This window comes from Castor canadensis, chromosome 12 (assembly GCF_047511655.1).
Source record: "Castor canadensis chromosome 12, mCasCan1.hap1v2, whole genome shotgun sequence".
NCBI classification, from domain to species: domain Eukaryota; kingdom Metazoa; phylum Chordata; class Mammalia; order Rodentia; family Castoridae; genus Castor; species Castor canadensis.
In genome coordinates this window covers 7,048,157-7,074,264 of record NC_133397.1, presented here as the reverse complement: position 1 = coordinate 7,074,264, position 26,108 = coordinate 7,048,157, and the positions used below count along the sequence as shown (strand labels likewise).

The window sequence follows — 26,108 nt, the reverse complement described above, 5'->3', positions numbered from 1 at the left end:
GGTGTTTCTATTTTCATGGAAAGCCTACTGACAGCTGCATATCAGTGAGGTCGTGTCCTGTCAGTTGTGAATTCTGCAAATATATTCTCTATTGAGAATTTTGCTCTTTACTCTTGATTATTTCCCCCCGTAGAAGCTTTTTTACTTTGATGTAATCCTACTTGTCTGTTTTTGCCTTTGTTACCTTGCTTTTGGGATCTTAAAAAAGTTAAAAATAGAATTACCATACCACCTACCTCCAGAGGAAAATAAATCAGTATGTCAAAGAGATATCTGCACTCCTGCGTTTATTGCAACAGCACTATTCACCAGAGCCAAGATAATGAAGTCAACATGTGACCATCAGCAGACTAATGGTTGAAGAAAATACGGTATATACACAACAGAGCACTGTTTTTCCACTAAAAAAGATGAAATCCCATAGTTTGTGGCAACATAAATGAACCCAGAAGACATTATGCTAAATAAAATAAGCCAAGCCGAAATTTAAAAATAAAAAAAAAAAAGGTCAAGTCAGGAACTTGACTTGGGATCCTAACTACTTGGGAGGCTAAGATCAGGGGGATCAGTTTCAAGGCCTGGCCTGGCAAATAGTTTGTGTGTCCCCGTATCCAAAATCCCACAGCAAAATGGACTGGAGTGTGGCTCAAGCAGTAGAGTACCTGCTTTGCAAACATAAGGCCTTGAGTTCAAACTCCACTCCCACCAAAATAATAATAATAATAATAATAAGTCAGACACAGAAGCACAGGTACCATGTGTAATCCAATCCAAGTACCACATGGAATCCACAGAAGCTGGTCTCACAGAGAGTGGAAGAGTAGTTACCAGAGGCTGGAGAGGGTGGGGAGAGATTGGGTACACACTTACAGCTAGATAGGAGGAATAATTCTGGTGCTCTATTGCACAGTAGTGTGACTGTGGTTAACAGTATTGTATTGACTATTTCAAAATAGCTAGAAGAAAAGGATTTCGAATGTTCTCACCACACATAAGTGTATGAGTGATGAATATGCTAAATGCCTTGATTTGACTATGATCCAAGGTTTGTATGTATCAAAACAAAACACTTTGTCTCACAAATATGTACAAATTATTATGTTGTAAAAACAAACAATAAAGAGAGATGGTTAATATTTCCTTCAGAGAACAGCTGCCTAAGGTAACTGGGAACAAAAGGAAGGGCCTCTGAATCTGGTATGAAGATGGTGTGGCTGTCTTATAGTGGTAAAACAGTTAGTTTTAGATTGCGTCTATGAGTACAGCAAATCCAGATATGAGTTTCCATGTATAGAACTCAATTTTCTCCCCCTAGTGGGGTCTGGCAGTCTTACCACCTGGACTTTGCTAGGAATGATAGGTTTCTGACTTGCTGAATCTGTGGTCACAGTTTAAATTACTGCTGCAGAAGTAACATTTCCATGCTAGCCTATAAAAACCGTTTTGAGCAATGGATCTTCCAGCTAGTAAGTAGAAGAGCGCAGTACTTTTTCTCCCCCAGAAAATAGCTGTAAAACTGGATAAACTTATCAGAACTGTTTTTGGACTCTGGAAATTGGACAAAAGCAAATAACAATTTGAGAAGTATTGATTCATAAGAGACTGCTGACTTTTGGATATGAACAGTGGGAAAGAGCTGAGTACAGTGACTCATGCCTGCAGTGCAAGCTGTGTGGGAGGTGTAAATGGAAGGATCATGGTTCATTCCAATTCCAGCCCAGACAAAAGCATGAGACCCTATCCAAAAAAAAAAAAAAAAAAAAGGACTGGGGGAGTGGCTCAGGTGGTAGAGTACCTACATAACAAACCTGAGGTCCTGAGTTCAAACTCCAGTACTGCCAAAAAAAAAAAACCAACAAAACCATAGTGACAATATGTGGTGTTCTTGCCTAGGTTTGCTCTGTTCTCTCCCCCAAACTCTTGGCAGAAATCTACCAGGGCAGGCTGGCCATGCAAACAGCAGCAGCTTTGTCAGAGTCAATTGACTAGACTTGGAGTAGAAGGGAGAAAACCTTGTGTAGTGGATGACAGAAAATCCCTTCAGCTGTCCTGTCTTGATCATTGGTCCATATGTTTAACAGGGAGATCCTGGAAATGAGAGAGCCTTATGGCTCTCTTCCATTTCCACATGACCCTGGTGCCTGGAGGAGGCCTGAGAGGCTCCCAGGGAGAGTAAGAGCTGGGCTGGCTTGAAAATGCCCACAACTGTGGTTGAGCTCCTCACCCACACAGATCCTTCTGCAGAGGCACATGGCTTATTGGTTTGAGATGTTTGATCACAGCTCTGAACTGATAGCTGGCTGACCACTCATAGTAGACACAGGCAACCCCTAGCACGAGGCTAAAAAGTAAGACTAAAATTTTAAACAGCCAGCAGAAACATTGCCTTCACATACTATCAGAGAGCTGTCCAGCAGGTTAAGTTCATCCTAAGAAACAACAACAAAAACACAGCATAGCATTGGTCAAGGAAAACAATCAGAATCCAAAGTTACTGTTTTAAGTTATTCAACACATCCAGTTTTTAATTAAAAAAAACTTGTGAAGCAGGAAAAAACGCAGTAATTTGAAACTGTCTTCAAGTGACCTGGGTGTTGGATTTACCAAAGACTTAAAAGTAGCTATTATAAATACATTCAAAGAACTAAAAGCAGATAATGATAACCATGATTCAAGAAACAAGGAATATAAATCAAGAAATAGAAACTATTTAAAAGAACTAAGTAGTTGAAAAGTAAGCCAAAATAAAAAATTCACTATGGAGTAGTCTCCCGTTATCTGTAGCTCCACTTTTCTAGGTTTTAGTTACTTGTGGTCAACTCTGTCTGAAATATTGATGTGAAAATACTGGAAATAATTTGTAAGTCTTAAATTGTGTGCCATTCTGTGTGGTGTAATGCAGTCTTGCTCCATGCCACTGAGGACATGAATCAGCCCTTCATCTAGAACACCCACACCCTGGGCAGTACCCACCCACTAGTCACCCAGTAGCTGTCTTGGTTATCAGATTGACTGTCATGGCACTGCAGTGCTTATGTGCAGGTGACTCTTACTTTATGCAGTATGGCCCCAAAAAGTAAGAGAAGAACTGCTGGCTGTTTGGACTTGCCAAAGAGAAGCTATAAGTACTTCCTTTTGTGAAAAGGTAAATTTTCTTGAGTCAATAAGGAAAGAAAAAAAATTGCATGCTGAGGTTGCTCAGATTTATGGAAAGAGCAAATCTTTTGTCTGTGAAGAAGGAAAAAGAAATTCACAGCAGCTTTTGTGTTGCACTTCAAATTGCAAAAGTTACAGTCACAGTACATGAGTACTTAGTGCATCAGTATCAAAGGCATTGCATTTGTATGCATAGGAAAAAACATTGTATGTGTGCGTATCTATGTCTGTATATACCATATGGCACTTTTTAGGGGTTTAGGCATATACTGCTGGTTTTGAATGTATCCCCCTTGAAAGAAGGGTAATGAGTGTATGGGCTGCACAGTGATGAGCAATGGCCAAAGAAAGAATCCGTTAATTTAACAATGAATCAATGATATAAGTTAATCTGGAGAAAAATGTAAAAATTATTGAAGAAAAATAAATGAAGCCATGTAGGCCTGTGGGAAGCATCAAGTACACCAACATGTGTGGTGGGAATTGCAAAACAAAAGAGAGAGAAAGGAAGTGAAGAAAAATTTGAAGAAAACTATGGCCAGTGGTAGCCTAAAGAAAACCTCAGGCAGGATTAACACCAAGCGTATCTTCACTAAGATATGGCATGATAACACTGTTAAAAGACAGTGACAATGAGTACAAAGGTCAATGACTACATCTTGAAAGCAGCAGGAGGAAAAAACTCACTAGTTAGAGGAGCAAGATGGTTCTTCGCAGAAATGGCACAGGACTGAAGGAAATAAAGGAAAGGCTGAAGAAAAAAATTTCAACCCCAAGTTCTATATCCAGAAAAATTATCCTTCAAATTCGAAGGGAGAACAGAGAGACATCCCAGGTAAACAAAGACGTATCTTAGAAGAAATTCTAAAGAAAATCCTTCAGGTTGACAGGCAGTGCGCTGACAGGCAGCCTGATAGAAGGAATGAGGAACTCCAGAAATGGTGAATGTGTGCATAGTATAAAAGACAGCTTGCACATGGGTTTTCTGGACCTAAGGCTTTTATTTTACTATTAGGATTATAAATAACATCTGTAGATGTCATACAGATGACAATCACCATAATAAAGGGTGAGAGAGAAAATGGACCTATTTTGGAGCAAACTTGCAATATTTTATCAGAACTAAGTCAGTACTAATCTGAAATACATTATGGAAATGAGCCATGTATGTAGTCCCTAGAGCAATCACTAAGTAACCAAGCAAAAACATCAACAGAGGGAAGCCAGACTTGGTGGTGCATGCCTATAATTCCAGCACTCAGGAGGCTGAGGCAGGAGGATCACAAGTTTGAGGCTACCATAGGTTACATAGTGAATTCAAAACTAGCCAGGGCTATATAATAAGACCCTGTCTTGGGGGAGGGGGAAGGGAAACAACAGAGTTATTTAGTATAAAAAGTTTATGAACAGTGTAACAAATACAGTTTTTACAAATCTGTTTTGAAAAAAAAACCAACAGGACTTAATACAGTATATTACCAAATACAAAAGAAATCTATAAACAAGGAACGAAAAAGATAGGAGGCATAGCTTAAACAAATGGTAAGATGGCAGACATAAGTCTAATCACACGAGTAATTACATTAAAAATTAATCCAAAGTCAGATCGTCAGACTGGGCAAAACTGGTCTCTGTGTTGTCTACACAGGCACTGTAAATTCACAAAGACGATGAGTTTGAAAGTGAAAGAGTGGAAAGACCCATGGTTCCATTGATGGTAGCATATAAAAGAATAAAATACTTAGGACTACATTTAAAAACACAAGTACACTTGAAAACTGTCAAACATTCCTGAGAGAAAGCAAAGAAGATTCAGTGGAGAGTATTCTACATTCATGGGCTGGCTGTTCTCTGCAGATTGAGGCGTGTGTGTCTGTCTGTGTTGCTTAATACTGAGATGCTTTATGATAAATGTGTCCCTTGCTTACACACACCTGGATGATACAGGCCAGTCACTTGTGTCTCTTGATGTGGTTGAGACACCATAAACATGAGATTCGAGGCACTGCTACCAGGGTCACACAGCAGGCTGTTTTACAGCCAACTTTTTATATAACTAAGAAGTAGTGCACTCTAAAATAGTGGTATTGCATAATGTAGAATGGGACATACGTAAACCAGTGACTCAGTCACTTATTATCAAGGATTGTGTACTGTAAATAATTGTGTTGCTAGACTTTTTATATGACTGGCAATGTAGTCAGTTTGTTTACTCTCCTGAAGAAATGAGAGAGAAAAGAAGATAGAGGTCATTAAATATATGTTAAATTCTAAACTTACAATTTAAAAGGAGTGAGTTAAGACCCAGTAAGTACCATTCTTTATATTAAGCAACAGCTGATGAACTTTGTGAAGGGGCCAGGGAATAAGTGCTTTTGGCTCGGTTTCTGTCACCACTACCAAGCTCTGTCATTGAACATGGAAGGCAGATACAGACTGTACCCAAAGGAACAGGAGAGATTGTGTCCTAGTGACACTATTTACAAGGAACCACAAGGAAGAAGGCCAGATTTGACCAGACGTCATGGTTTTCCAACCCCTGTATTAAAGTATTTTGTCATGCTCATGGATTGGTAGAATCAACATAGTAAAAATGTCTATACTCCCAAAAGTAAGCTACGTGTTTAATGCAATTCCCATCAAAATTCCAATGACATTCATTAAGAGATTGAAAAATCTACCATGAAATTTACATGGAAACACAAGAGGCCATGAATAGCCAAGGAAATACTCAGTCAAAAGAACAATGTTGGAGGTATCACAATACCTGACTTCAAACTATATTACAAAGCAATAACAATAAAAACAGCATGGTACTGGCACAAAAACAGACATGAAGACCAGTGGAACAGAATAGAGGACCCAGACATGAAGCCACACAACTGTAACCAACTTGTCTTTGACAAAGGCGCTAAAAATATACGATGGAGAAAAGACAGCCTCTTCAACAAAAACTGCTGGGAAAACTGGTTAGCAGTCTGCAAAAAACTGAAACTAGATCCATGTATATCATCCTATACCAAGATTAACTCAAAATGGATCAAGGATCTTAATATCAGACCCCAAACTCTAAAGTTGATACAGGAAAGAGTAGGAAATACTCTGGAGTTAGTAGGTATAGGTAAGAACTTTCTCAATGGAACCCCAGCAGCACAGCAACTAAGAGATAGCATAGATAAATGAGACCTCATAAAACTAAAAAGCTTCTGTTCATCAAAAGAAATGGACTCTAAACTGAAGAAAACACCCACAGAGTGGGAGAAAATATTTGCCAGCTACACATCAGACAAAGGACTGATACTCAGAATATATAGGGAACTTAAAAAACTAAATTCCCCCAAAATTAATGAACCAATAAAGAAATGGGCAAGTGAACTAAACAGAACTTTTTCAAAAGAAGAAATTCAAATGGCCAAAAAACACATGAAACAATGCTCACCATCTCTAGCAATAAAGGAAATGCAAATTAAAACCACACTAAGATTCCACCTCACCCCTGTTAGAATAGCCATCATTAGCAACACCACCAACAACAGGTGTTGGCGAGGATGTGGGGAAAAAGGAACCCTCTTACACTGCTGGTGGGAATGTAAACTAGGATAACCACTCTGGAAAAAAATTTGGAGGCTACTTAAAAAGCTAAACATTGATCTGCCATATGATCCAGCAATACCACTCTTGGGGATATACCCACAATACTGTGACACAGGTTACTCCAGAGGCACCTGCACACCCGTGTTTATTGCACCACTATTCATAATAGCCAAGTTATGGAAACAGCCAAGATGTCCCACTACTGACGAATGGATCAAGAAAATGTGGTATCTATACACAATGGAATTTTATGCAGCCATGAAGAAGAATGAAATGCTATCATTCACTGGTAAATGGATGGAATTGGAGAACATCATTCTGAGTGAGGTTAGCCTGGCCCAAAAGACCAAAAATCGTATGTTCTCCCTCATATGTGGACATTAGATCAAATGCAAGCACAACAAGGGGATTGGACTTTGAGCACATGATAAAAGCAAGAGCACACAAGGGAGATGTGAGGATAGGTAAGACACCTAAAAAATTAGCTAGCATTTGTTGCCCTCAACACAGAGAAACTAAAGCAGATACCTTAAAAGCAACTGAGGCCAATAGAAGGGGACCAGGAACTAAAGAAAAGGTTAGATCAAAAAGAATTAACCTAGAAGGTAACACACATGCACAGGAAATTAATGTGAGTCAGCTCCCTGTATGGCTATCCTTATCTCAACCAGCAAAAACTCTTGTTCCCTCCTATTATTGCTTATACTCTCTCTTCAACAAAATTAGAGATAAGGGCAAAATAATTTCTGCTGGGTATTGAGAGGGTAGGGGGGAGAGGGAGGGGGTGGAGTGGGTGGTAAGGGAGGGGGTTGGGGGCAGGGGGGAGAAATTACCCAAGCATTGTATGCACATATGAATAAAAAAAAATTAAAGTATTTTGTCATGTCCCCAAAATGTAACAGGCCTCCTGAGCCTAATGTTCAGTTTAAAACCCAGGTGTGCAGTCACATTCTCAATTACAGTGGCCAACAATACAAAGGCTGTTTCTCTTTAGAGTAGAAACTTTTGGCAGTCAAAGCTTTGTTGATCTTTCCTATTTCGTTTTTAGTAAGTAAAAGTACTCAGCACTGAAAATATATTACTTCTCCTGTCTTTAAATAATGACAGTTAGCCTGCAACTTTTTCATAGATTTTTAGATAGGAATATGTTTATATCTGGTAAACATGGGTTTAATGTGTCTGTCTCTTGGTTTACTTGAGAAGGTTTTGCCAAGGGGCAGGTAATGAAAAAGTGCTCAAAATAAATTTTCCCATGTAGCAGTAGGAATAGGTTTAGGAGGTTAAAAGTTCCACCATTGGCTGTTCTTTGTTGTGTAGATAGAAAGAACGAGTGGTTTGCAGATAAAAGAGAGTATGTCACAGTGTCCCATCTATGAAGTGTAAGGGTACTGGCAGTGTTCGTTTGAACCACCGAAAATATGTAGCCATTCCACAAGCCATCCCCTGTCACTTTTTTCTAGGAATTTTGCCCTCCTTGGCTTTCCATACCTACAGGTGTTCCAGACTCAGCTTGTTCAGTCCCAACAGCTTCTTTCAGTGTTGTTTTCTGCCACTTCTCACTGCGGTGCAGAGACATACTATCCTATCAGCAGTCTATCCATTTTCCTGCTGCCTTGACCTTCAGCCTTCACCTTGTGTCCAGCCATCCCCTGCTGTCCTGATTCCTTGTTTAGGGGCCTCTGTGCTATTGGTTAACTTGGTTATGATTGCAAGAGAACTTCATGCACTCTAGGGTGCAAATGTGTATATTCATTTAGCACTTATTACATATCCAGGCACCTCTGTTGTGCCACAGGCTGTACGTGGTGTTGCAGGAAATGGCAGTTACTGTTCAAATGGAGGAGACAGACTGTAGGCGAGCATATGCATAAAGGAAGTGATTTTGGGGAGTGGTATGAATTAAGTAACAGGATGTGTTAAATAAGGTTAAAGAGAGACTCTTATCAATGAACTGGAGGTAAAGCCATCAGGGCAGGTGTGGGGAGCATACACAGTGCTCTCAGGAGTCAGGTGTCTGGTGTGCTCAGAGACCAAAAAGAACTAGTGTTGCTGGGGCCCAGTGAGCAGAGTGACCAGTGGGTATAAGATGAAGTCAAAGAGAAGGCAGCCAAAAGTAGTTTTGTGAGAAACCATAACCCACCAGGGAATTTTAAGCAAGGAGTGTGTTTTGTCAGATATTCTCACTGTTCTGTGTGACTCGTCTTGTTAGAGCACAGAGTGGTTGGTAGAAAACCAGTAAAGAGAATGTTGGAGCGTTATAGATAAGAGTTGTTGGTAGCTTCAACCAGGAAAGCAGCTATGAAGATAGAGAGACAGAAATATAAAGGATCTGTTTTAGAGGCAGACCTCGTAGGACTAAAGATTAGGACTGAGGCATGAGGAAAAGAGAGGAATCAACTTTTTCAGTCTTGAGCAGCTGGGTAGATTGTGTAGTTATTTATGAGGTGGGGAAAGGGAGAGAGAGAAACACTTTCTTGGTCAAGAGCCCCTTTTTGGCCAAGGTAATGTTGGCGAGGCTTTATTAGGCACTCAAATGGTGGTGTCCAGTCAATAGCCAGACAAGTCTATTGTTCAGGGTAAAGACTTAAAACCTTGAAATTCAATGGAATCACCTAGGAAAGAATGTAAACACACAAGAGAAGAGGGCTGAGGCTTAGTTCAAGCCACTTGTCTAAAGTTACCCAGCTAGTAGGAGGTCAAGCCAGTATTCCAGCCTATCCCAGTCTTTACTCCAGATCAGACATATGTGTTAGCTCGAGACACCCAGATTCTAAAACTTAAGAACGTCTTTTTATTTTTCCTTGGGAATCCTTAGCACTTTCTATTTACTTAACATGTCTTCTATCTTGGCTAAATCTTCATGTTCCAGAAGTGTTCTTCTAAATTCCAGTCTATCTCTCTTACAACTCAGTATATATATGACTGTTCTGTATTACTTTCCTAAAAACTGAATTGTCATATTACTTCTGCTCTCACACATGTCCGGGATAATAACCAGAATTCTCATTCAAGGAATTCATGACTTCCAGAGTACTTTGAATTCCATTGTACCAAGTAGATAGGGAGCTTGATACCCTGACCCGCAGTTCAGAGCCTTAACTTACTTGGGAATCCTCTTTTCTGCAGCTCTCTGGCACTCTTTGGAGCTGCCTCAACATTGTCATCCTGGAAGGAGTCTTCAGTTACTTCTTGGGCCTACGTGAGCTTGTCACTGTCCATTCTGCCACTTACTAACCTTCTTTGTCATTCACTCTTACTTGCACATGTCTCTTCAGGCCCGGATCCCATTCCACTGATTGGAATTATTCAGAGCTCCTTCCTTTGCCAAGCTCCGTGCTGGGCAATCAGGTAGTGAGATATCTCAGATCTAGGAGGAGCTCAGTCTAATGAAGGATATGCAACCTGTGATAAAGACATTCTGGATGGAATGTCATGGACATAAGGACACAGGGTGACTGACGGATAATGCCATAAAACCTATCGTTGCTGCTCTGCTGTTGGATGTGGGGCTTGATTGCAGGGTTTTGAATTGGAGATGTTGCTTCTTATTACTCTTTCTGTTCCCTCCTCTGAAAGGTATTGCATCACAGTGACATTTTTAACAAATCAACACCAGGGATAAAGATGAGAATACAATTTTAAAATGTTAGGAATGGCTGCTGGGTACTTGTAAGAGGGTGTGTTTGTAAGTGTGGACGTGGCGGCAGAGGCCTTTAAACCTGGGCCTCAGAAACCATATTGCTAGATACATGATGCCTCTATCACCTGTTCATGAGAATAAATTAGCTAGTTGTATTACTTTGACCAAAACAATATATTTTAGAGTGTGTTATTGCACACAGAGTAAGAAATGTTAAGTTTCACAGGCTGGAAGAGTGGCTCAAGTGGTAGAGTGCCTGCATAATGTTAAGTTTCACATTTATTAAAATTCCATTAAGCACATAAATGAATTGATCGTTACAATAACATTCAGGATATTGCCAAAAGATTTTAGAAATTTGATATTATAATAGTGGTTCCAAGACTAAACTCTGAGATTTCCAGATAATTAATAGCAAATTGAACACAAATATCCATGTTTTTCTCTGAAACTCTGCTTAAAGTGTGGTAAGATGCAAAAGAGGTGGAAACGTTAAGAAGAAGGAGGCCTACAGGTATCAGAAGAGAGCTGAGCCTCATGCTTGCAGAGGGTGCTACTGCTGAGGTGCTGGATGGTTTGTTCTACTGAGCCCAGTGATAAACACTGTGAGGTTGGAGAGCAGAGCTCCTACCTGGGTAGTGTGGGCTGTTATGGGCGCAGACCTCTTCTGTCACAGTGGGCCCTTGTGGGTACACACCTCACCTCATGGTGGACCAGCTTGTAACCCTTACACTTGTAAATTCTGGGCATGTATGATTTTCACAAAAATTGGATAAAAATACAAACTCTTTGGAATGTTGGTTTTAGACTAAAAGCATGCATTTTCAGGTCACATTCATATGCTATCACATGGAAAAATAATTCTTCAAATTGCGTTGCATGCAACTACTTAATGAAATGGACAAGCTCGATTAATCATAAATTCTTTAAATAAGAAACTTGAGTAATTTTAAGCAATCATCTTTCTAGATCTCTGATGATTTTATTAGACTCCAATTCAATTTTGAAATATGCCCAGACACCTTAGAATGTTCATGGTTTGTTTCCTTCATTTCATTCATTCCTAGGTCAACAAAATCTTTTGATGTCTAATAATTGTACTTTTACTCACATGACTTATATTTTTAGATTAAAACATTTTTCACAGTACATATTTAACATTTTAGCAAATTGTTTAGTTAATACTGTGTGTTACATAGTTTTTCTGGTTATTATCAAATTCTGTTTTTAATATCCTGTAAATTATTTATTGAGCACTTTTCAAACAAGTACTCTCTTTGCACACTACTACTCTGCACCCTCACCACCACAATATTTCCTACTTTACTGATTCATAGTTGGGGTTATGTTTATTGCTGTTTAAATAGATGAGGAATAGAAAGGCTAGGTATGGTGACATATTACTTGGGAGACTGAAGTCAGAGGATTGTTTGAGGCTGGGAGTTTGAGACCACCTTGGGCAAAAATGGCAAGACTTCAGCTCAGAAAAAACAAATTGAAATAGGACTAGCTAGAATGGGTGGATTGTGGTTTTTAATTATTTAATTTGAAATGATGTGTTCTAGAACTAGAAGTGTATAATTGTGCATAGAAATTTCAGAATAGTTTTTTCTTTTTTTTTTTTTTTTTGTAGTACTGTGGTTTGAATGCAGGGGCCTCACACTTGCTAGGCAGGCCCTCTACCGCTTAAGCCATTCCACTACCCTTCTTTGGTTGGGTATTTCTTGAGAGAGCGTCTCTTGAACTATTTGCCAGGTTGGCTTTAAACCATGATCCTCCTGATCTGTGCCTGCTGAGTAGCTAGGATTATATGCATGAGCCAGTGGTGTCCAACTCTCAGAATAGATTTTGAGAGGACTGGACTTGAGATGTAGTTTTGGAGAATTATTTGTTAAGAGGTATTTATTTAAACTGAGTAGAGTCTCTTCAGAATTACAGATACCTATAATATGCAAGTCTGTATGCTAAGAGGTATGGGTAAGATTTGGACAAAAGAAGTTGAATAGAACTTGACCTTGGCCAGGCACTGGTGGCTTATGCCTGTAACCCTAGCTACTAAGGAGGCAGAGATCAGGAGGATCGCAGTTTGAAGCCAGCCCGGGCAAATAGTTCTTGAGACCCTATCTCGAAAAAAACCCTTCACAAAAAAGGTCTGGTGGAGTGGCTGAAGGTGTAGGCCTTGAATTCAAGCCCCAGTACTGAAAAAAAAAAAAAAAAAACCAAGCAATTCAACAAAAACAAAATTATTTTTAGAGTGAAATTGAGCAAATTAATGCAAAAAATGGCACTGACTAAAAATCATGACCAACTTTAGACAGCACTTGTGGTACCTAATTTAACCTTCCTGCAAATTGCTGGAATTCCAGTGGTCTACCTCAGTGGTAGGTGCTTTGTGTGTTGTGAAGCTTCTCTAAGTGCTAGTAAATTTCTTGTACCCTTCTCTAATAATTTTGTATTCTTTGGTTGTAGTAAAAATCTGCACAAGTGTGTATTGTTCATCTATAATAACCAAAGTCAAGACTTAATTTAAAAATTAGAGCATAGGGTATTCTTACAGAAACTTGGGTTTTGTTCTAAGTGTGGTGGATTGCTGTAAGTTTTGAGTACCCTTGGTGCTGTATGATCAATAGACCAGGGAGAGGAGGGCACTGTGTCAGTGGTCCTAGCTTGGATGTGCTCCCAAAGGGAATTACTCAGTTTAGGGCATATTTTGGAGATTTGATACGAACATGAATCGCAGATGAGGTGAGGTATGAAGATTGGGTATGGGATGATGGTCATAAAGATACATTAAAATGACTTTAGTATTTTGGACAAAGCAGCTGGTGAGATAGAGGATCCTGGGAAGAGAGTAAGTGGTCTCAGCAGGATCAGGATTTCTGTTTTGCACAGTGGGAAATTTGAGGTACTCATTTGGCAGCCAAATGGCCAAATGGAAACGTTAGTGAAATGGTTGGTTTGAGTTTGGAATCAGGAGACATGCCCAGGCTAGAGACTAGAATCTGGGAGCTATTATTATAGAGTGTGTATTTAAAATGAAATCCTCTTAGAAGTGAGTGCAATTGGAGAAGAAAACCAAAGTGGACCCTGGGGCCTCAAGACGTGAAAGAATTTGCCCAGGGATTCTGTAAAATTTGATTACTTCCAAGTACTTTTTTTTCTTTTTCTTTTTTCTTTTTTTTTGGTGGGACTAGGGTTTGAACTCAGAACTTCATGCTTGCCAACCAGGTGCTCTACAACTTGAGCTCTGGTTAATTTTGGAGGTGGGGGGGTTTCATGAACTGTTTGCCCAGGCTGGCCTTGAACTGCAGTCCTCCTGATCTCAGCTTCCCAAGTAGTTAGGATTACAAGCATGAGCCACGAGTGCCCAACTTCCAAGTACTTTTTATGTTTGTTTTGTTTTTTTTAATTTTTTTATTTTGCTTTCCCAAGCAGTTTTTATTCAACTTTATTTAGGTATAACTTAAAATACAGTTATCTGTTCCATGAGTTTGGACAAATGTACAGACCTGAGTAACTGCCACTTACATCTAGATACAGGACATTTCTCTCATGTCAAAAAGTCCCTTCAGACTCCCTGTAGAGCTGTCTTATACAAACAAAAATGTCTTTTTTCAAAAACGGAGAACAGGGAGGTAAAACAGATCCTGTCTGGGAGTTGGTACCAGTGGGAGGGGGGAGGACATAAGGAAAAGGTGTAAGAGGCTGAAAGTAGTGGAAATATTATGTCCTCATGTATGAAAATGGAAAAATGAGACCTGTTGAAAGTAATCCAGGAATGGGGGAAGGGGAATAAAGGAGAATGGTGGAGGGGGTAAATTTAACTATGGTATGTTGTAAGAACTTTCATAAATGTCACAGTGGACTCCCAGTACAACAATTTAAAAAAATCCCTTCAGGACCTTTTTGCAGATAATCAGCTTGCCCCTGCAACCACTGATCCACTTCCTGTCACTGTGGACCAGTTCTGCCTGTTCTAGAATATTATAACTGCATGTGTCTGTCTTTTCTTTCCTTCCTTTCTCCCTCCTTCCCAGCTTAATATTTTTAAAATTCATCCACATCATGTTTATCAAAAGTTGGCTTCTTTTTATTGCTGAATAGTCTTCTATTGTGTAATAATATATATATTGTTATATATATTATTGGACATCTAGATTATTTGAAAATTTGGGCTATTAAGGAATAAAACTTCAAAAACATTCTTGTAGAAGTCTGGTGGATTATTTTTCCACTTTTCTTGTATAAATACCTAAGAAAAGACTTGCTAAGGCCTAGGATAAAAATATTAATAATCATATAAGAAACTGTCAAAGTAGTTCAAAGTAGTCACACCATTTTGGGTTCCCACTAGAAATGTAGAATTCCAGTTGCCTTATACCCACACATGAATTTTTTTAAAGGCTTTTCATTAGCATACATTAATTGTACATATGTTAATTATGACATTTTCATACATGCACATAATGTACTTTGATAATCTTCACCCACACATCATCCCCCCTTCTCCCCTTCCTCTTCCCAAATAGTCCTCCTCCTGCTTTTATAAAATAGAGGTCAAGAGGTATGCATTTTAGTTCTTTCTTTCTTTTCATGCTGGGGATCCAACCCAGGGGCCTTGAGAGTGCTAGGAAAGCACCCTGCCTCTGAACCTATCCCCAGTCCCCAACACCTGGTTTTATCAGTGTTTTCTATTTTGACAGACATGTTACGGTGGTTCACTGTGATTTCAATTAAATTTCTTTGGTGATTACCGAGGCCAGGGATGTTTTCTTGTGCTGATTGACTAATTATATATTTTTTCAAATCTTCAACTATTGGGCTTTTGTGTTATAACATTCTTTCTATATTTTGGATATTAGACCTTTGTCAGATAGATAAACTGTATTTCCTTACAATCTGTGGCTTGTCTTTTCATTTTTTTTAGTGATATCTTTGCTGAACAGAACTTTAAAATTTTGCAATTTTTTTATTTTATAGTTTGGACTTTTGTGTCTTTTTTAAGAAATCTTTTTCTGCCCTGAAGTTAGAAGTTTTATAGTCTTAGTTCTTATGCGTGGCCAGTGATCCATATTGATTTTTATGTATATTATAAGGTAAGGGTAGAATTTCATTTTTTTCTATATGTACATCCACTTATTTACTTTATTAATAAGTTAATTATTAAATTTATTAATTTATTGCAAAAATTGTCTTTTCCCTGTTGAGTTGTAATTCACCATAGGTGTTAGTCAGCTTTTTGTTACTGTAACAAATAGAAAAATCAATTTATAAAGGTAAAAGGTTTACTTTGGCTCCCCAGTTTTGGGAGTTTCAATCCATCATCAATGGGCCCCGTTGCTTTTGGTACCACGTCATGGTGGGATAGTAAAGCTGTTCACTTCATGGCCCGAGGTAAAGAAGGGTGACCAGTGTTTCACTCTTCCCTTCATGGGCATACTTGCACTGACCATAGACCTCCCACTGGGTCTTACTTCTTCAGGTTTCTACCACCTCCCAATGCTGCCACTCTGGAGATCAAGGCTTTAACACGTGGGCTGTTGGGACACATTTCAGTTGCACCATATATGTGTACCTTTATTTCTGCATTCTGGTTTGTATGTTGAAGTACCATAACTATCTTGATTATTGAAACTTTATACTTACTCTTGAAATCCGATAATATAATTCCTCTTTGTTTCCTTTTTCAAAAAATACATAAAATACCATAAAACAAAAGAGTATAAGCATACTCTCTTAGAAAACATAGATGGAAGGAGACAGCAAATAAGGACAAAGTTAAGTTAGTATTCAGATACACAAGCCTTTTGTGCAGGTGGGCTACATCAGTAGAGTCAGAATAGTTAGGCTCCCTGTGTGAGTGTGAGAACCAGGCTTCAGAGGGATGGTACCTTTTAAAAGATTTCTCAGGTAAAATGAGAGGGCTGTGATTTAAATCTAAGCTTAAGAACCCCAGAAAGTAAACAGTTTAATTTTATTTCAGCACATTAAAGCAAATACTTATTTGTTAGTCTGTGTTTTTATTCCCATTAGACTTTTGAACCTTTCAATGACAGAACCTGTTTTCCTGCTTGAGAAGAATTCTTTTTCAATTTCCCCTGCTTTTCTAGTTCATTAATTCCCGTAGTCCCTGAGTGCTGTTTTTCTCTGAACAATTTCCATCTGAATCTAATGACTAACAGAACAGATATTTTTCATATAGTTTTACTTTTTGAAAAGTAATTCAACATTTGTTTTTTGATGAGTAAGAAAATGTTCTGTTCTGGAACTCTTCAGTTGCTGTTGATTTAATTTTGATATTAGTAATATTGAATGAGGATGCTTTTGGCTGCAAAGAGCAGAAATCCCAACTTGGTGGTATGGTGATGCAAACAGAATAGAAAGTATTACCTCCAAAAGCTAGAAGTCACAAGGCAGGGCTACTCACTTTGCTTCAGTCAACAGCTCAGTCTTGTTTAAGTTTCTATCCTGTCTTCTCAGCATATTGACTTTGTCTTAATCCAGCTCCTCTTAGAAGCCAGTAATGGTTGCTGCACTTACATACATGACAACAGCAATGGGCCATTTTAGGAATGAAGTAAAGCTTGCCAGGTGCTCTGTGTTGTGTTTCATTGAGCAGTTCTAAGTTTTATGCTCTTTGATGGAGGCAGAATAGTCAGGGTCCTTGGGGAACCTACCTGTTGTAAGTGAGAGAACCATGCTTCACAATCACACAGGTAAAGTGGTATTATTTAAATAAAGCTTAGGTCTGCCTGAATTTTATTTGCATATATATTATTCTGCTTAAATACATTCAATGAAGTTTATACATCGACTATAGTACTTTAAATAACATTGTGCATATATTGTTACTTTCTCTGCTGGTGTGTGAACTTGAAAAATCAAAGGCTTTCCCCAACATTCTTCTCTGTAGTCTAACTCAGAAGAAAAGATGCCAGCAAGTGTGATGTGCTTTGTATTAGTCAAAATAGTACATTCAGAATTCAGGCATGGTGCCTTACACCTATAATCCCAGTTACTTGGGAGGTAGAGATCAGGAGGATTGAGGGTTCAAGGCTAGCCCAGGCAAAAAGTTAGCAAGACCCCCATCTCAGCCACTAAGCTGGGTGTGGTGCTGTGCTCCTGACATCCCAGCTAGAAGGGAGGTGTAGATAGGAGGATCACAGTCCGGGCCAACCTGGGCAAGACCCTATCTGAAAAGTAACTAAAGCAAAAAAGGACTGGAAGTGCGATTCAAATAGTACCTTGCCTGAATAGGAAGTGCAAGGCCCTGAGTTCAAACTCTAGTGTGTTTTCTTAAAAAGCGCATTCAGCTGCAGGTGATAGAAAAGAAGCTTACTACCTAGGACTTTTAGGGAGTCAGGAATGTCCAGAGCCAATGCAACAGCTCCTTATGCTCAGTAAGGAACAGGTTCCTGTGTGCTTTGTAATCCTGGCTACTTGGGAGGTGGAGGCAGGAGGATCATGACTTTGAGGACAGCTGGGCAAAGTTAGACCCTATCTCAAAAAACAAAATAAAAACAACAGGAGCTGAGGGCATGGCTCAAGTGGTAAGTTCCAGGGGTCCAATCCCTAATACCTCAAAAGAAAAAAAGGGGGGGGGGGCATTTCTTGTTCTGCTGTGGGTCCTCAGCCTTGTATTGTGTCATGTATGCAGGATGATGGCTTATACTTTAATAGTTGTCACATCCATGTATGGGGCTGAAAGAAAGAATGGCAAAACCTGAAAAGTCACATTGTCGTCACATTGTCAGCTAGCTCCCTCTCCTTCCTTCCCCCCAGGGAAATCTAACACCATACAATGGAAATATAATGCAAGCCACAGATGTAATTTTAAACATTTGAATAGTTAGAATTTAAACACTAAAAAGAAGCACATTAAGTTATTTTTGGTAATATATTTTATTTTACCTACTGTAACGAAAGTATTACCCTTTAAAAGTTATAATCAATGAAAATATTAATGAGGTAGTTAAAAAATTTTTTACTTAGTCTTCAAAAACTAGAACATTCTTAGTACGTGTCAGTTTGGACACATTTTAACAGCTCAGTAGCCTCATGTAGCGAGGTAGTGGGATGCTGGTAAGATATTTGGCAACTGTAACTGGCTTTCCCGGGGAAAACGTATGTGTAAATAGACAGTCAGCCTTCCACATCTGTAAATTCCACATCTGTGGATTCAACCAAAGGCGGACAGAAGATACTTGAAACAAATTATAGCTGTACTGAACATACACAGACTTTCCTTGTCTTTATTCCCTAAACAATACAGTGTAACAACTGTTTGCATAGCATTTATTTTTTACTTTCTGGGGGGAGGAGGGCGTACTGGGGTTTGAACTTGACCTCACGCTTGCTAGGCAGGCACTCTTAATGCTTGAGCCACTCCTCGAACCCTACATAGCGTTTAGGTTGTGTTAAGTATTGCAAGTAATCTAGAGCTGATTTAAATACTGTGCTGTTTTATATAAAGGGACTTGAGTATTCCTGGGGGCAGTTTGATAACCAATATCCCATGGGCATTGAGAGACAAGGGTATATGTATAAATTAATTATAAAATGTGCAAATTTCATGGATTTATAGTGTATAATTTATAAATAATAAAATATACAATATTTTTTATTATAAATTCTATGTAGACAGTTGATTTCCACCAAATATTTTCATTGACTTTTTGCCAAATTCCTATACCTAACTTGTGGTTGCAATTCACTGAATACATTTACTTGAATACAAGTAAATGCTTAGTTACTATCCAAAGTTAAGAGAATTTCATTGGCTAATTAGTATAGTTCCTACATGAATGTTGCTTGATGTGTTTGTTTCTGTTAGTGAGGTGCTGGTTGTTTTGTTGTCATTGCTGTTCACAGTGCAATGGCTGCAGTCATGACACACTTAAAAGTTTAATGCGGGCTGGAGGTGTGGCTTAAGAGGCAGAGTGCTTGCCTAGCAAGTGCAAAGCCCTGAGTTCAAAACCTCAGTACTGCAAAAAAAAAAAAGAAAAAGAAAAACTTAATGTGCATTATTGCTGTATTCATCACCACTGTAATTCTAAATTAAAGTCCGCACTCTTTTCCATAAAGGGCCAAATAGTAAATTTCAGGGCCATGCTGTTGCTGTTGGGTTATAAGGCAAAAGCTGCCACAGAATATATGTAAATGAGTGGCCATGGCCTAGCCAAATAAAATTGACTTGTAAAAACAGGCAGTGGACCATATTTGTCCCTCAGGCTTTAGTTTCCAATCTTGGTTTGAATAATCAGATATAAAGTTCATCAATTTCTATCATGTTAATACACAGAGGTGAGATTTTTTTTTCCTTGAATGGAGGTTGTTTTTTTTTTTTTTAACTGATTTTCCTTTCTTTATTTCAATGGTTCTGTTATGACATTTTCATACATCTGCAATGTACTTTGATCATTTCACCCCCTCATTCCTGCTCATCCCCTACCTTACACACACACTGATTCCCTTCCTTTTCCCAAATAGATTCCCTTCTAATTTCATGTCTTTTAACTTTAATCTAGATGCTACATATGAAGGAAAACATGTGATATATTATTCTGAGTCTGGCTTATTTCACTTAACATGATGATCTCTAGTTCCATCCATTTTCCTGCAAATGACATCATTTCATTCTTCTTTATGGCTGAATTAAATTCCATTGTGCCTAGGTTCCACAGTCTTTTTTTATCTCTTTATCTGTTGATGGGCACCTAGGCTGGTTGCATAATTTAGCTATTGTGAATTCCTGCAATAAACATGGATGTGCAGGTATCTCTTGTTGTATGCTGACTTAGATTTCTTTGGGCATATGTCTGGGAACAGTATAGCTGGAGCATATGGTAGTTCTATTTTTATTGTTTGGAGGAACTTCTACACTGATTTCTATAGTGAATGGATTCATTTACATTCCTATCAAAAGTGTATAGGGGTCAAGTCCTCGCCTTTTTTTTTTTTTTTATGAGACAGGTTTGAACTCAAGGCCTTGTGCTTATAAAGCAGGCACTCTACCTGTTGAGCCACACCTCCAGTCCATTTTGCTGTGGTTATTTTAGAGATGGGGGGGGCGGGTCTCGAAAACTATTTGCTGGGCTTGCCTGGAACCTCAATCTTCCTGATCTCAGCCTCCCAAGTAGCTAGGGTAACAGATGTGAGTCACTGGTGCCCAGCTGGTGTTTGTTTTTTTGATGGTTGCCATTCTGACTGGGATGAGATGGAATACTTTGATTTGCATTTCCCTGATGGCTAAAGATGCTGAACATTTTTTCCCTACATTCAATTAACCATTTGTACTAGTTCTTTTGAGGAGTGTTTGCTTAGTTCATTTGCCTATATTAATTGAATTATCCATTCTTCTGGTGTTTAATTTTCTGAATTCTTTATATGTTCTGGATAGTAATCCCTGGTTGGATGTAGAGCTGGCAAAGACTCTCTCGCATTCTGTGGGCTGTCCCTTCACTCTAGTAATTGTTACTTTTGCTGTGCAGCAGCTTTTTATATTTGATGCAGTTTGATTCCTGAGCTGTTGGAGTTCTGTTCTGAAAATCATTGCCTATGTCTATATCTTGAAGTGTTTTCCCTACACCATGGTAAGATTTAACGCTAGTAACTTAAGTCCCTGAACGTGGAGTTTGGAAGAAACACTCAGTAGTACATATCATTACAAACTATATTCCACAGCTTTGTAATAAGTATAAGTGAAATAAGAAAGTGAAATGGGCAGTTCAAAGAATATGTACAAATTCTGATAGACACTGCAAAATCACTTACGCAATAAAGTCTCCTTAAAGTTTCATGTCTACCAACTGTATTTGAAACTGCCTGTTCCCACTAGCCAGCCTGGATATTATCTACTTTAAGCTTTTGCCAGTTGTACGTTGGGCAGATATTGTCATTCTAATATGCATATCCAGGTTGTTCCTGATTACTCCTTATCTTGAGTCTCATGTATTTTTCTAAGTGAACTGGCGGTTACAGTTTTTTCTTATGTAATTTACTCGTTTACTTTCTCATCCACTTTCCACTTGAATTCTTTATGTTTCTTATTCATTGATGGAATTTACTAAGGACATTAACCTAGTATATGTAGTAAAATAATTTCTGTCATATATCATGTAATGTTTTTGTCATTTGTCATATGGAAGTGTCTAATGTTTATGTAATAAATATTTGCCAGACTTTATTTTCAAGGCATGTGTGACTTTTGTTGTTTATGCAATTATCCCCACTCCAGGCTCTTAAAGGGATGCTCTTGTATCTGATTGTATTAGTCTTCATGGTGTTATTTTGAACATTTAGATATTTTCATAATTTGTATTTTTTTTACATACATGTGTAGTTTTAACTGGGAAACTTTGTGAAATGAGTTATTTTTTAACCTCATTCATCTTCCCACCAATTTACTATGCTAGCTTTATAATAAACAAATCTTCTAGCTTACAATGAGGATTTTTTTTTTAAACTGTCCCCTGTCTAGCTAATCTTTTAATCTATTTTTGGAACAAAACTACATTATAATCTCCACAATATACTTTTTAAAAAATCTATTAGATGAAAGTTTTCCAGAAGACATTGAAAATCGTAGTTAGGCCCCACCAAAAGTATTGTTAGGATTTTGATTGGGATTATAATGCTAAATTTAGAGATTAATTTATGGAAAGTAGACTTTGATATTGCTTGTATCTTCACATTTAAAAGCAGGTTCCTCCTTTCCCACTTCAACACTTTCTTTCTGCTCTCTCACTAGCAGCTTAAGGCTGAGATCCTGATGTTTAGGCCAACTCTTTATTGTTAAAGAAGTGTCCTTTCCTCTTAGGTTGCTAAGAATTTTATGTGTTAGGTTGAAACATTATTTACTGAGTTTTATTAAATGCCCTTCTTTGTAGCTGTTATGACTATTTTTCTTTTAACTCATCACTATGATGATAAATATTACTAGTCCTCCTATATAGAATCATACATTTATAAATTCATATAGAATTTACAAAATAAGCCTAACTTGATTGGAACATCTTATTGTTTTAAATTAGTATCAGTTCAGTGTACTGTCCTTTTATTATGGTCAGGTATAGTGGTTATGAATATATTCACTTTGTACAATGTTTGAATCAGGCAGCTTTCCTTCCTTGTTGAGAGTTTGAGAGAACTTTTTCATAAAACCATCTAAATTACCTATATGACAAGCTTAAAATTTTAGTTTAACCAAATATATTGTTTTTCCTGTAGATTTCCTCTATATCATGTTTAGAAAGCCCTTCTCCAATTGAGAACATTTGAATATTTAGCCACAGTTCCTATTTGTTGTGGTTTTCTATTTTATTCTTTAATTCATTTAGAATTGTAGTATGAGATGAAGGGATAGCTTCCTGTTCCACCCAGATTGTTGGCAAATAATCCATCTATCCTCAGTAATTTGCCCAGCAGCTTTATAATGTGCAATGCTGTATATTCTAGAATATGTTTCTGGGTGTCTGTTCTCACTGCTGTGTAAATCCTTTTTGCATGTTATGTTTTTCGTTATTGTAACTATCTCAAACATGCTAAGTTTCTGAAGAACACTAAATGTTCATGCCTGTAAAGTGTAAGAAAGCCCCACCAGGCCCACTTTGTGATGCACGATTGTAGACTATTGAGAACAAAGGTTTTGAGTCCTATCAGGACATTGTTTAATGTAGATCTGAGCTAAGTATTTTTGTGCTAATTTTTTTCAGGAAAATAGGAATGGATAGGACTAATCACATTTTTATGCTTGTGATCATGACTTTCATATATATAGTTTGTGTGGATGTCTTTCAGAAAGAGTTGAATGAAGGCAATAATTATGTAATGAAGGTAGTACTCAGACTACAACAGATACTACTGGAGAACTTTTATAATTTATTAAAGCAAGTTATTTACAGTGTAATTCTAGTAATATTTAATTGGTCAGCCATATCATTTAGTTAATAAATTACTTCAAAATGTACTCATCAGCAAAATAAGTCTTTTTTCACTAATCCAGTTTATCTTTGCTTTCCAGATATTGTTTTGTGTTTGCTTTGGGATACCTCACAGTGTGCCAAATTACTAGAGTCTATATCTTTGATTATGGACAATATTCTGCTGATTTTTCAGGGTAAGATTAAAACTTTGATTTAGAAACCTTTTTTTAATCTATTCTCACATAGTGGTTAAAAGACAAAATATAGTTACATTTAGTAATTCCAGTGAAAAGATATTATTAAACACTATAATTGGGAATTGCTCTTTGAATTTTAGAATTTTTCTTATAGTTTGTCTATAAAACTATAAAAGTTACAAAAATAACTTGTGCTTTTAAATTGTCCTATATAAAATTTCTTATATGACATTTTGGTAAGTATTTTCTAATTCTGCTAGAAATTTCTGCCAGCATTTGTGAGTACTGAAAGTCAGCCAGCCTTGAGCCTGCATTCTTGCTACTCTACCGCCCTCCCTCCCTCCACACCTCTCTCCTTTCCTTCCCCTTAGAACTCCTTGTCCTATAACAAAACTGATGGAGTGTCTGTTAGGAACTAAGGGCAGTAACAAGCCCCTATGAACTAACTAATTCCCATCTTTGTGAAGAGACACATGCTAACATTTTGGAGCCAGGCGGGCACTTGAAGATTTTATACCTTTATGCTCTTTACATCAGGCCTGTTAGCTTTCCTCATCAAACAAGATGTAGACAAATCTGCCTTTGTGCATCAAAATCAGCAGTTCATCCAATTTAATGGTAAATAAATTGAGAAAAATAAAACAAGTCATACCTCTGGAAAAAGTTGTTCAACAATAGAAATGGACTAATATGAGAAAAATCACTTATAAAAACAAGAATTTCAGAAGGTGAAATATCTTTTTCTCCCTAATGAGATTAAATTTTACAATGCAGACCTAAAAAATAGGCTTGAATAAACAGAACTGTATCCAAAACCAACAAACAAAACAGATATGAAATATACTAGGAAAAAAACAAAACAAAAAACCTAGTTAATGAGAGTAGCACAGTTTGAGTGGTGCACACCTACAGTGTAGGAAAGAAGAACAGATACTGGCCACCCAGCTTATCAATGGTAGGTATTCTTGAAGAAAATGAGTTACTGAGCTGATTCAATATACACTGGCCAATGTGAAGGTCTTCAGTGAATTTGAGAAAGTAGCCCAAGTCACCTGTTGTCACCGTAGTACAATGAAGTTGGGAACTAGTTGTGTAAGTGTAAAAGCATCAGAGTCTCTAGGAAGTCTCATTATCCTAAGAACAGCAACTGTATTGGTGATGTTCCACATACATCTTCAGTGCTCAGCACATGGTGCCATTAAATATGGATTGAACCAGTAATAGTACTTCAGTAAAAAAGAAAGTTAAATTACTGTAAGAAAAACAGAGGACAATAGCAAATAACACAAATAGAAGAACCTGAGCAGTGTAGGCAAACAGTACTATCTGAGAGATAAATTCATAGTGTTAACCATTTGTGTAAAATAGAAACAAAAAGAATATATTCTTGACTAACGTAGCTTGTAAAAGTTGATAACAGATATGTTCACACCAGCAACTAGGAGTTAACAATAGTGCACAGTCATCAGTTTTCAAACTGCCCTTCGGAGCTCAAGGATTCCATAGTTTTTTCAGACACATGGTGGAGGAACCAAGCAGCTGAGGTTCTGGGTCCTGCAATCTTGGCTTTATGCACATCTGCTCTGGTTTTCTCCAGTTTATATTTTGGAATTCAAGGTAGTATTTCATTTAAAAATATTTTTACTTTTTAACCTGGTAGATATAAAAATATAAAAATTAGCTGGGGGTTGATGATTCACACTGTTATCCTAGCTATTTGGGACACTGAGATAGGGAGGATAATGGTTCAAGGTCAAATAGTTCATAGAGACCCCTACACACCTCCAGAGTAATCAGAGCAAAATGGACTGAAGGTGTGGCTCAAGTGCTTTGCAAGTGTGAAGCCCTGAGTTCAAACCCCAGTCTCACACAAAAAAGGACAAGAATGTAAAACAGATCCTGTTTGGGGTGTGTACTAATGGAAGTGGGAAGGGTAAATGAAGAGGGTGAAGGAGGGTGAATATGGTTGATAAACTTGTATGAAACCTGTTGAAATTGTTTTGAGTAGGGCATGAAGGAGAATGATAGAGGGAGTGACTCTAACCGAGTATTGCATCATAAACAATGATAATAAACATATATGGAAATATCCAAATAAAACCCTCTATGCAACTAATACATGCTAATAAAAATCTTTTTAAAAGTACAGAGCTGTCAGTAAAGCAGGACTCGCTAAAATGTGAAACAGACATAGAAATAGATAAATCAAGAATAGAAAACCTGGAGACAGAGACTTGTGGATTTAAGAAAGAAATACAGAATAGCAACTGTGGAATTATAAATCAGTGGGGAAGGCCTAGCTCAATTCTTCAATAAATGTGTTGGGGCATTTGGAAAGAGAAAAGAAGGTAAATCCTTGCCTCATATGTGGGTAAATAAATTGTAGTTGGAAGCAGGAAGTATCTCAGGCAGAGGGTAATGAATTCTGATTGGAATGTATTGATTTCTGTGGTGTCTGCCAGAAGGAAGAGTATGTGAAGTAGTTTTATACTCAAATCAGGATGGTCCAAGCTCAGTGTGTACTGCTGCCCAGTCCTGTGTGTCCCTTCAGCTGAGGTTTTTAGAGCACAAGGAGTTATAGAGCATTTGGTAAAAGCT

General features: G+C 37.9%; 1 protein-coding gene across 5 annotated transcripts in view; it reads left to right on the top strand.

Moving 5' to 3' along the window:
• Mboat2 (membrane bound glycerophospholipid O-acyltransferase 2) overlaps positions 1 to 26,108 on the top strand; it is a 158,342-nt gene that overhangs the window by 93,461 nt on the left and 38,773 nt on the right. For 3 of the 5 annotated variants that reach the window (XM_074049129.1, XM_020154723.2, XM_074049131.1), the window contains one exon: positions 23,412 to 23,507. The exons of the other annotated variants lie outside the window; for them this stretch is intronic. In XM_074049129.1, the coding sequence (XP_073905230.1) occupies positions 23,412 to 23,507 (96 nt within the window). The remainder of the gene's footprint in view (positions 1 to 23,411; positions 23,508 to 26,108) is intronic. 5 annotated transcript variants of the gene reach the window in all.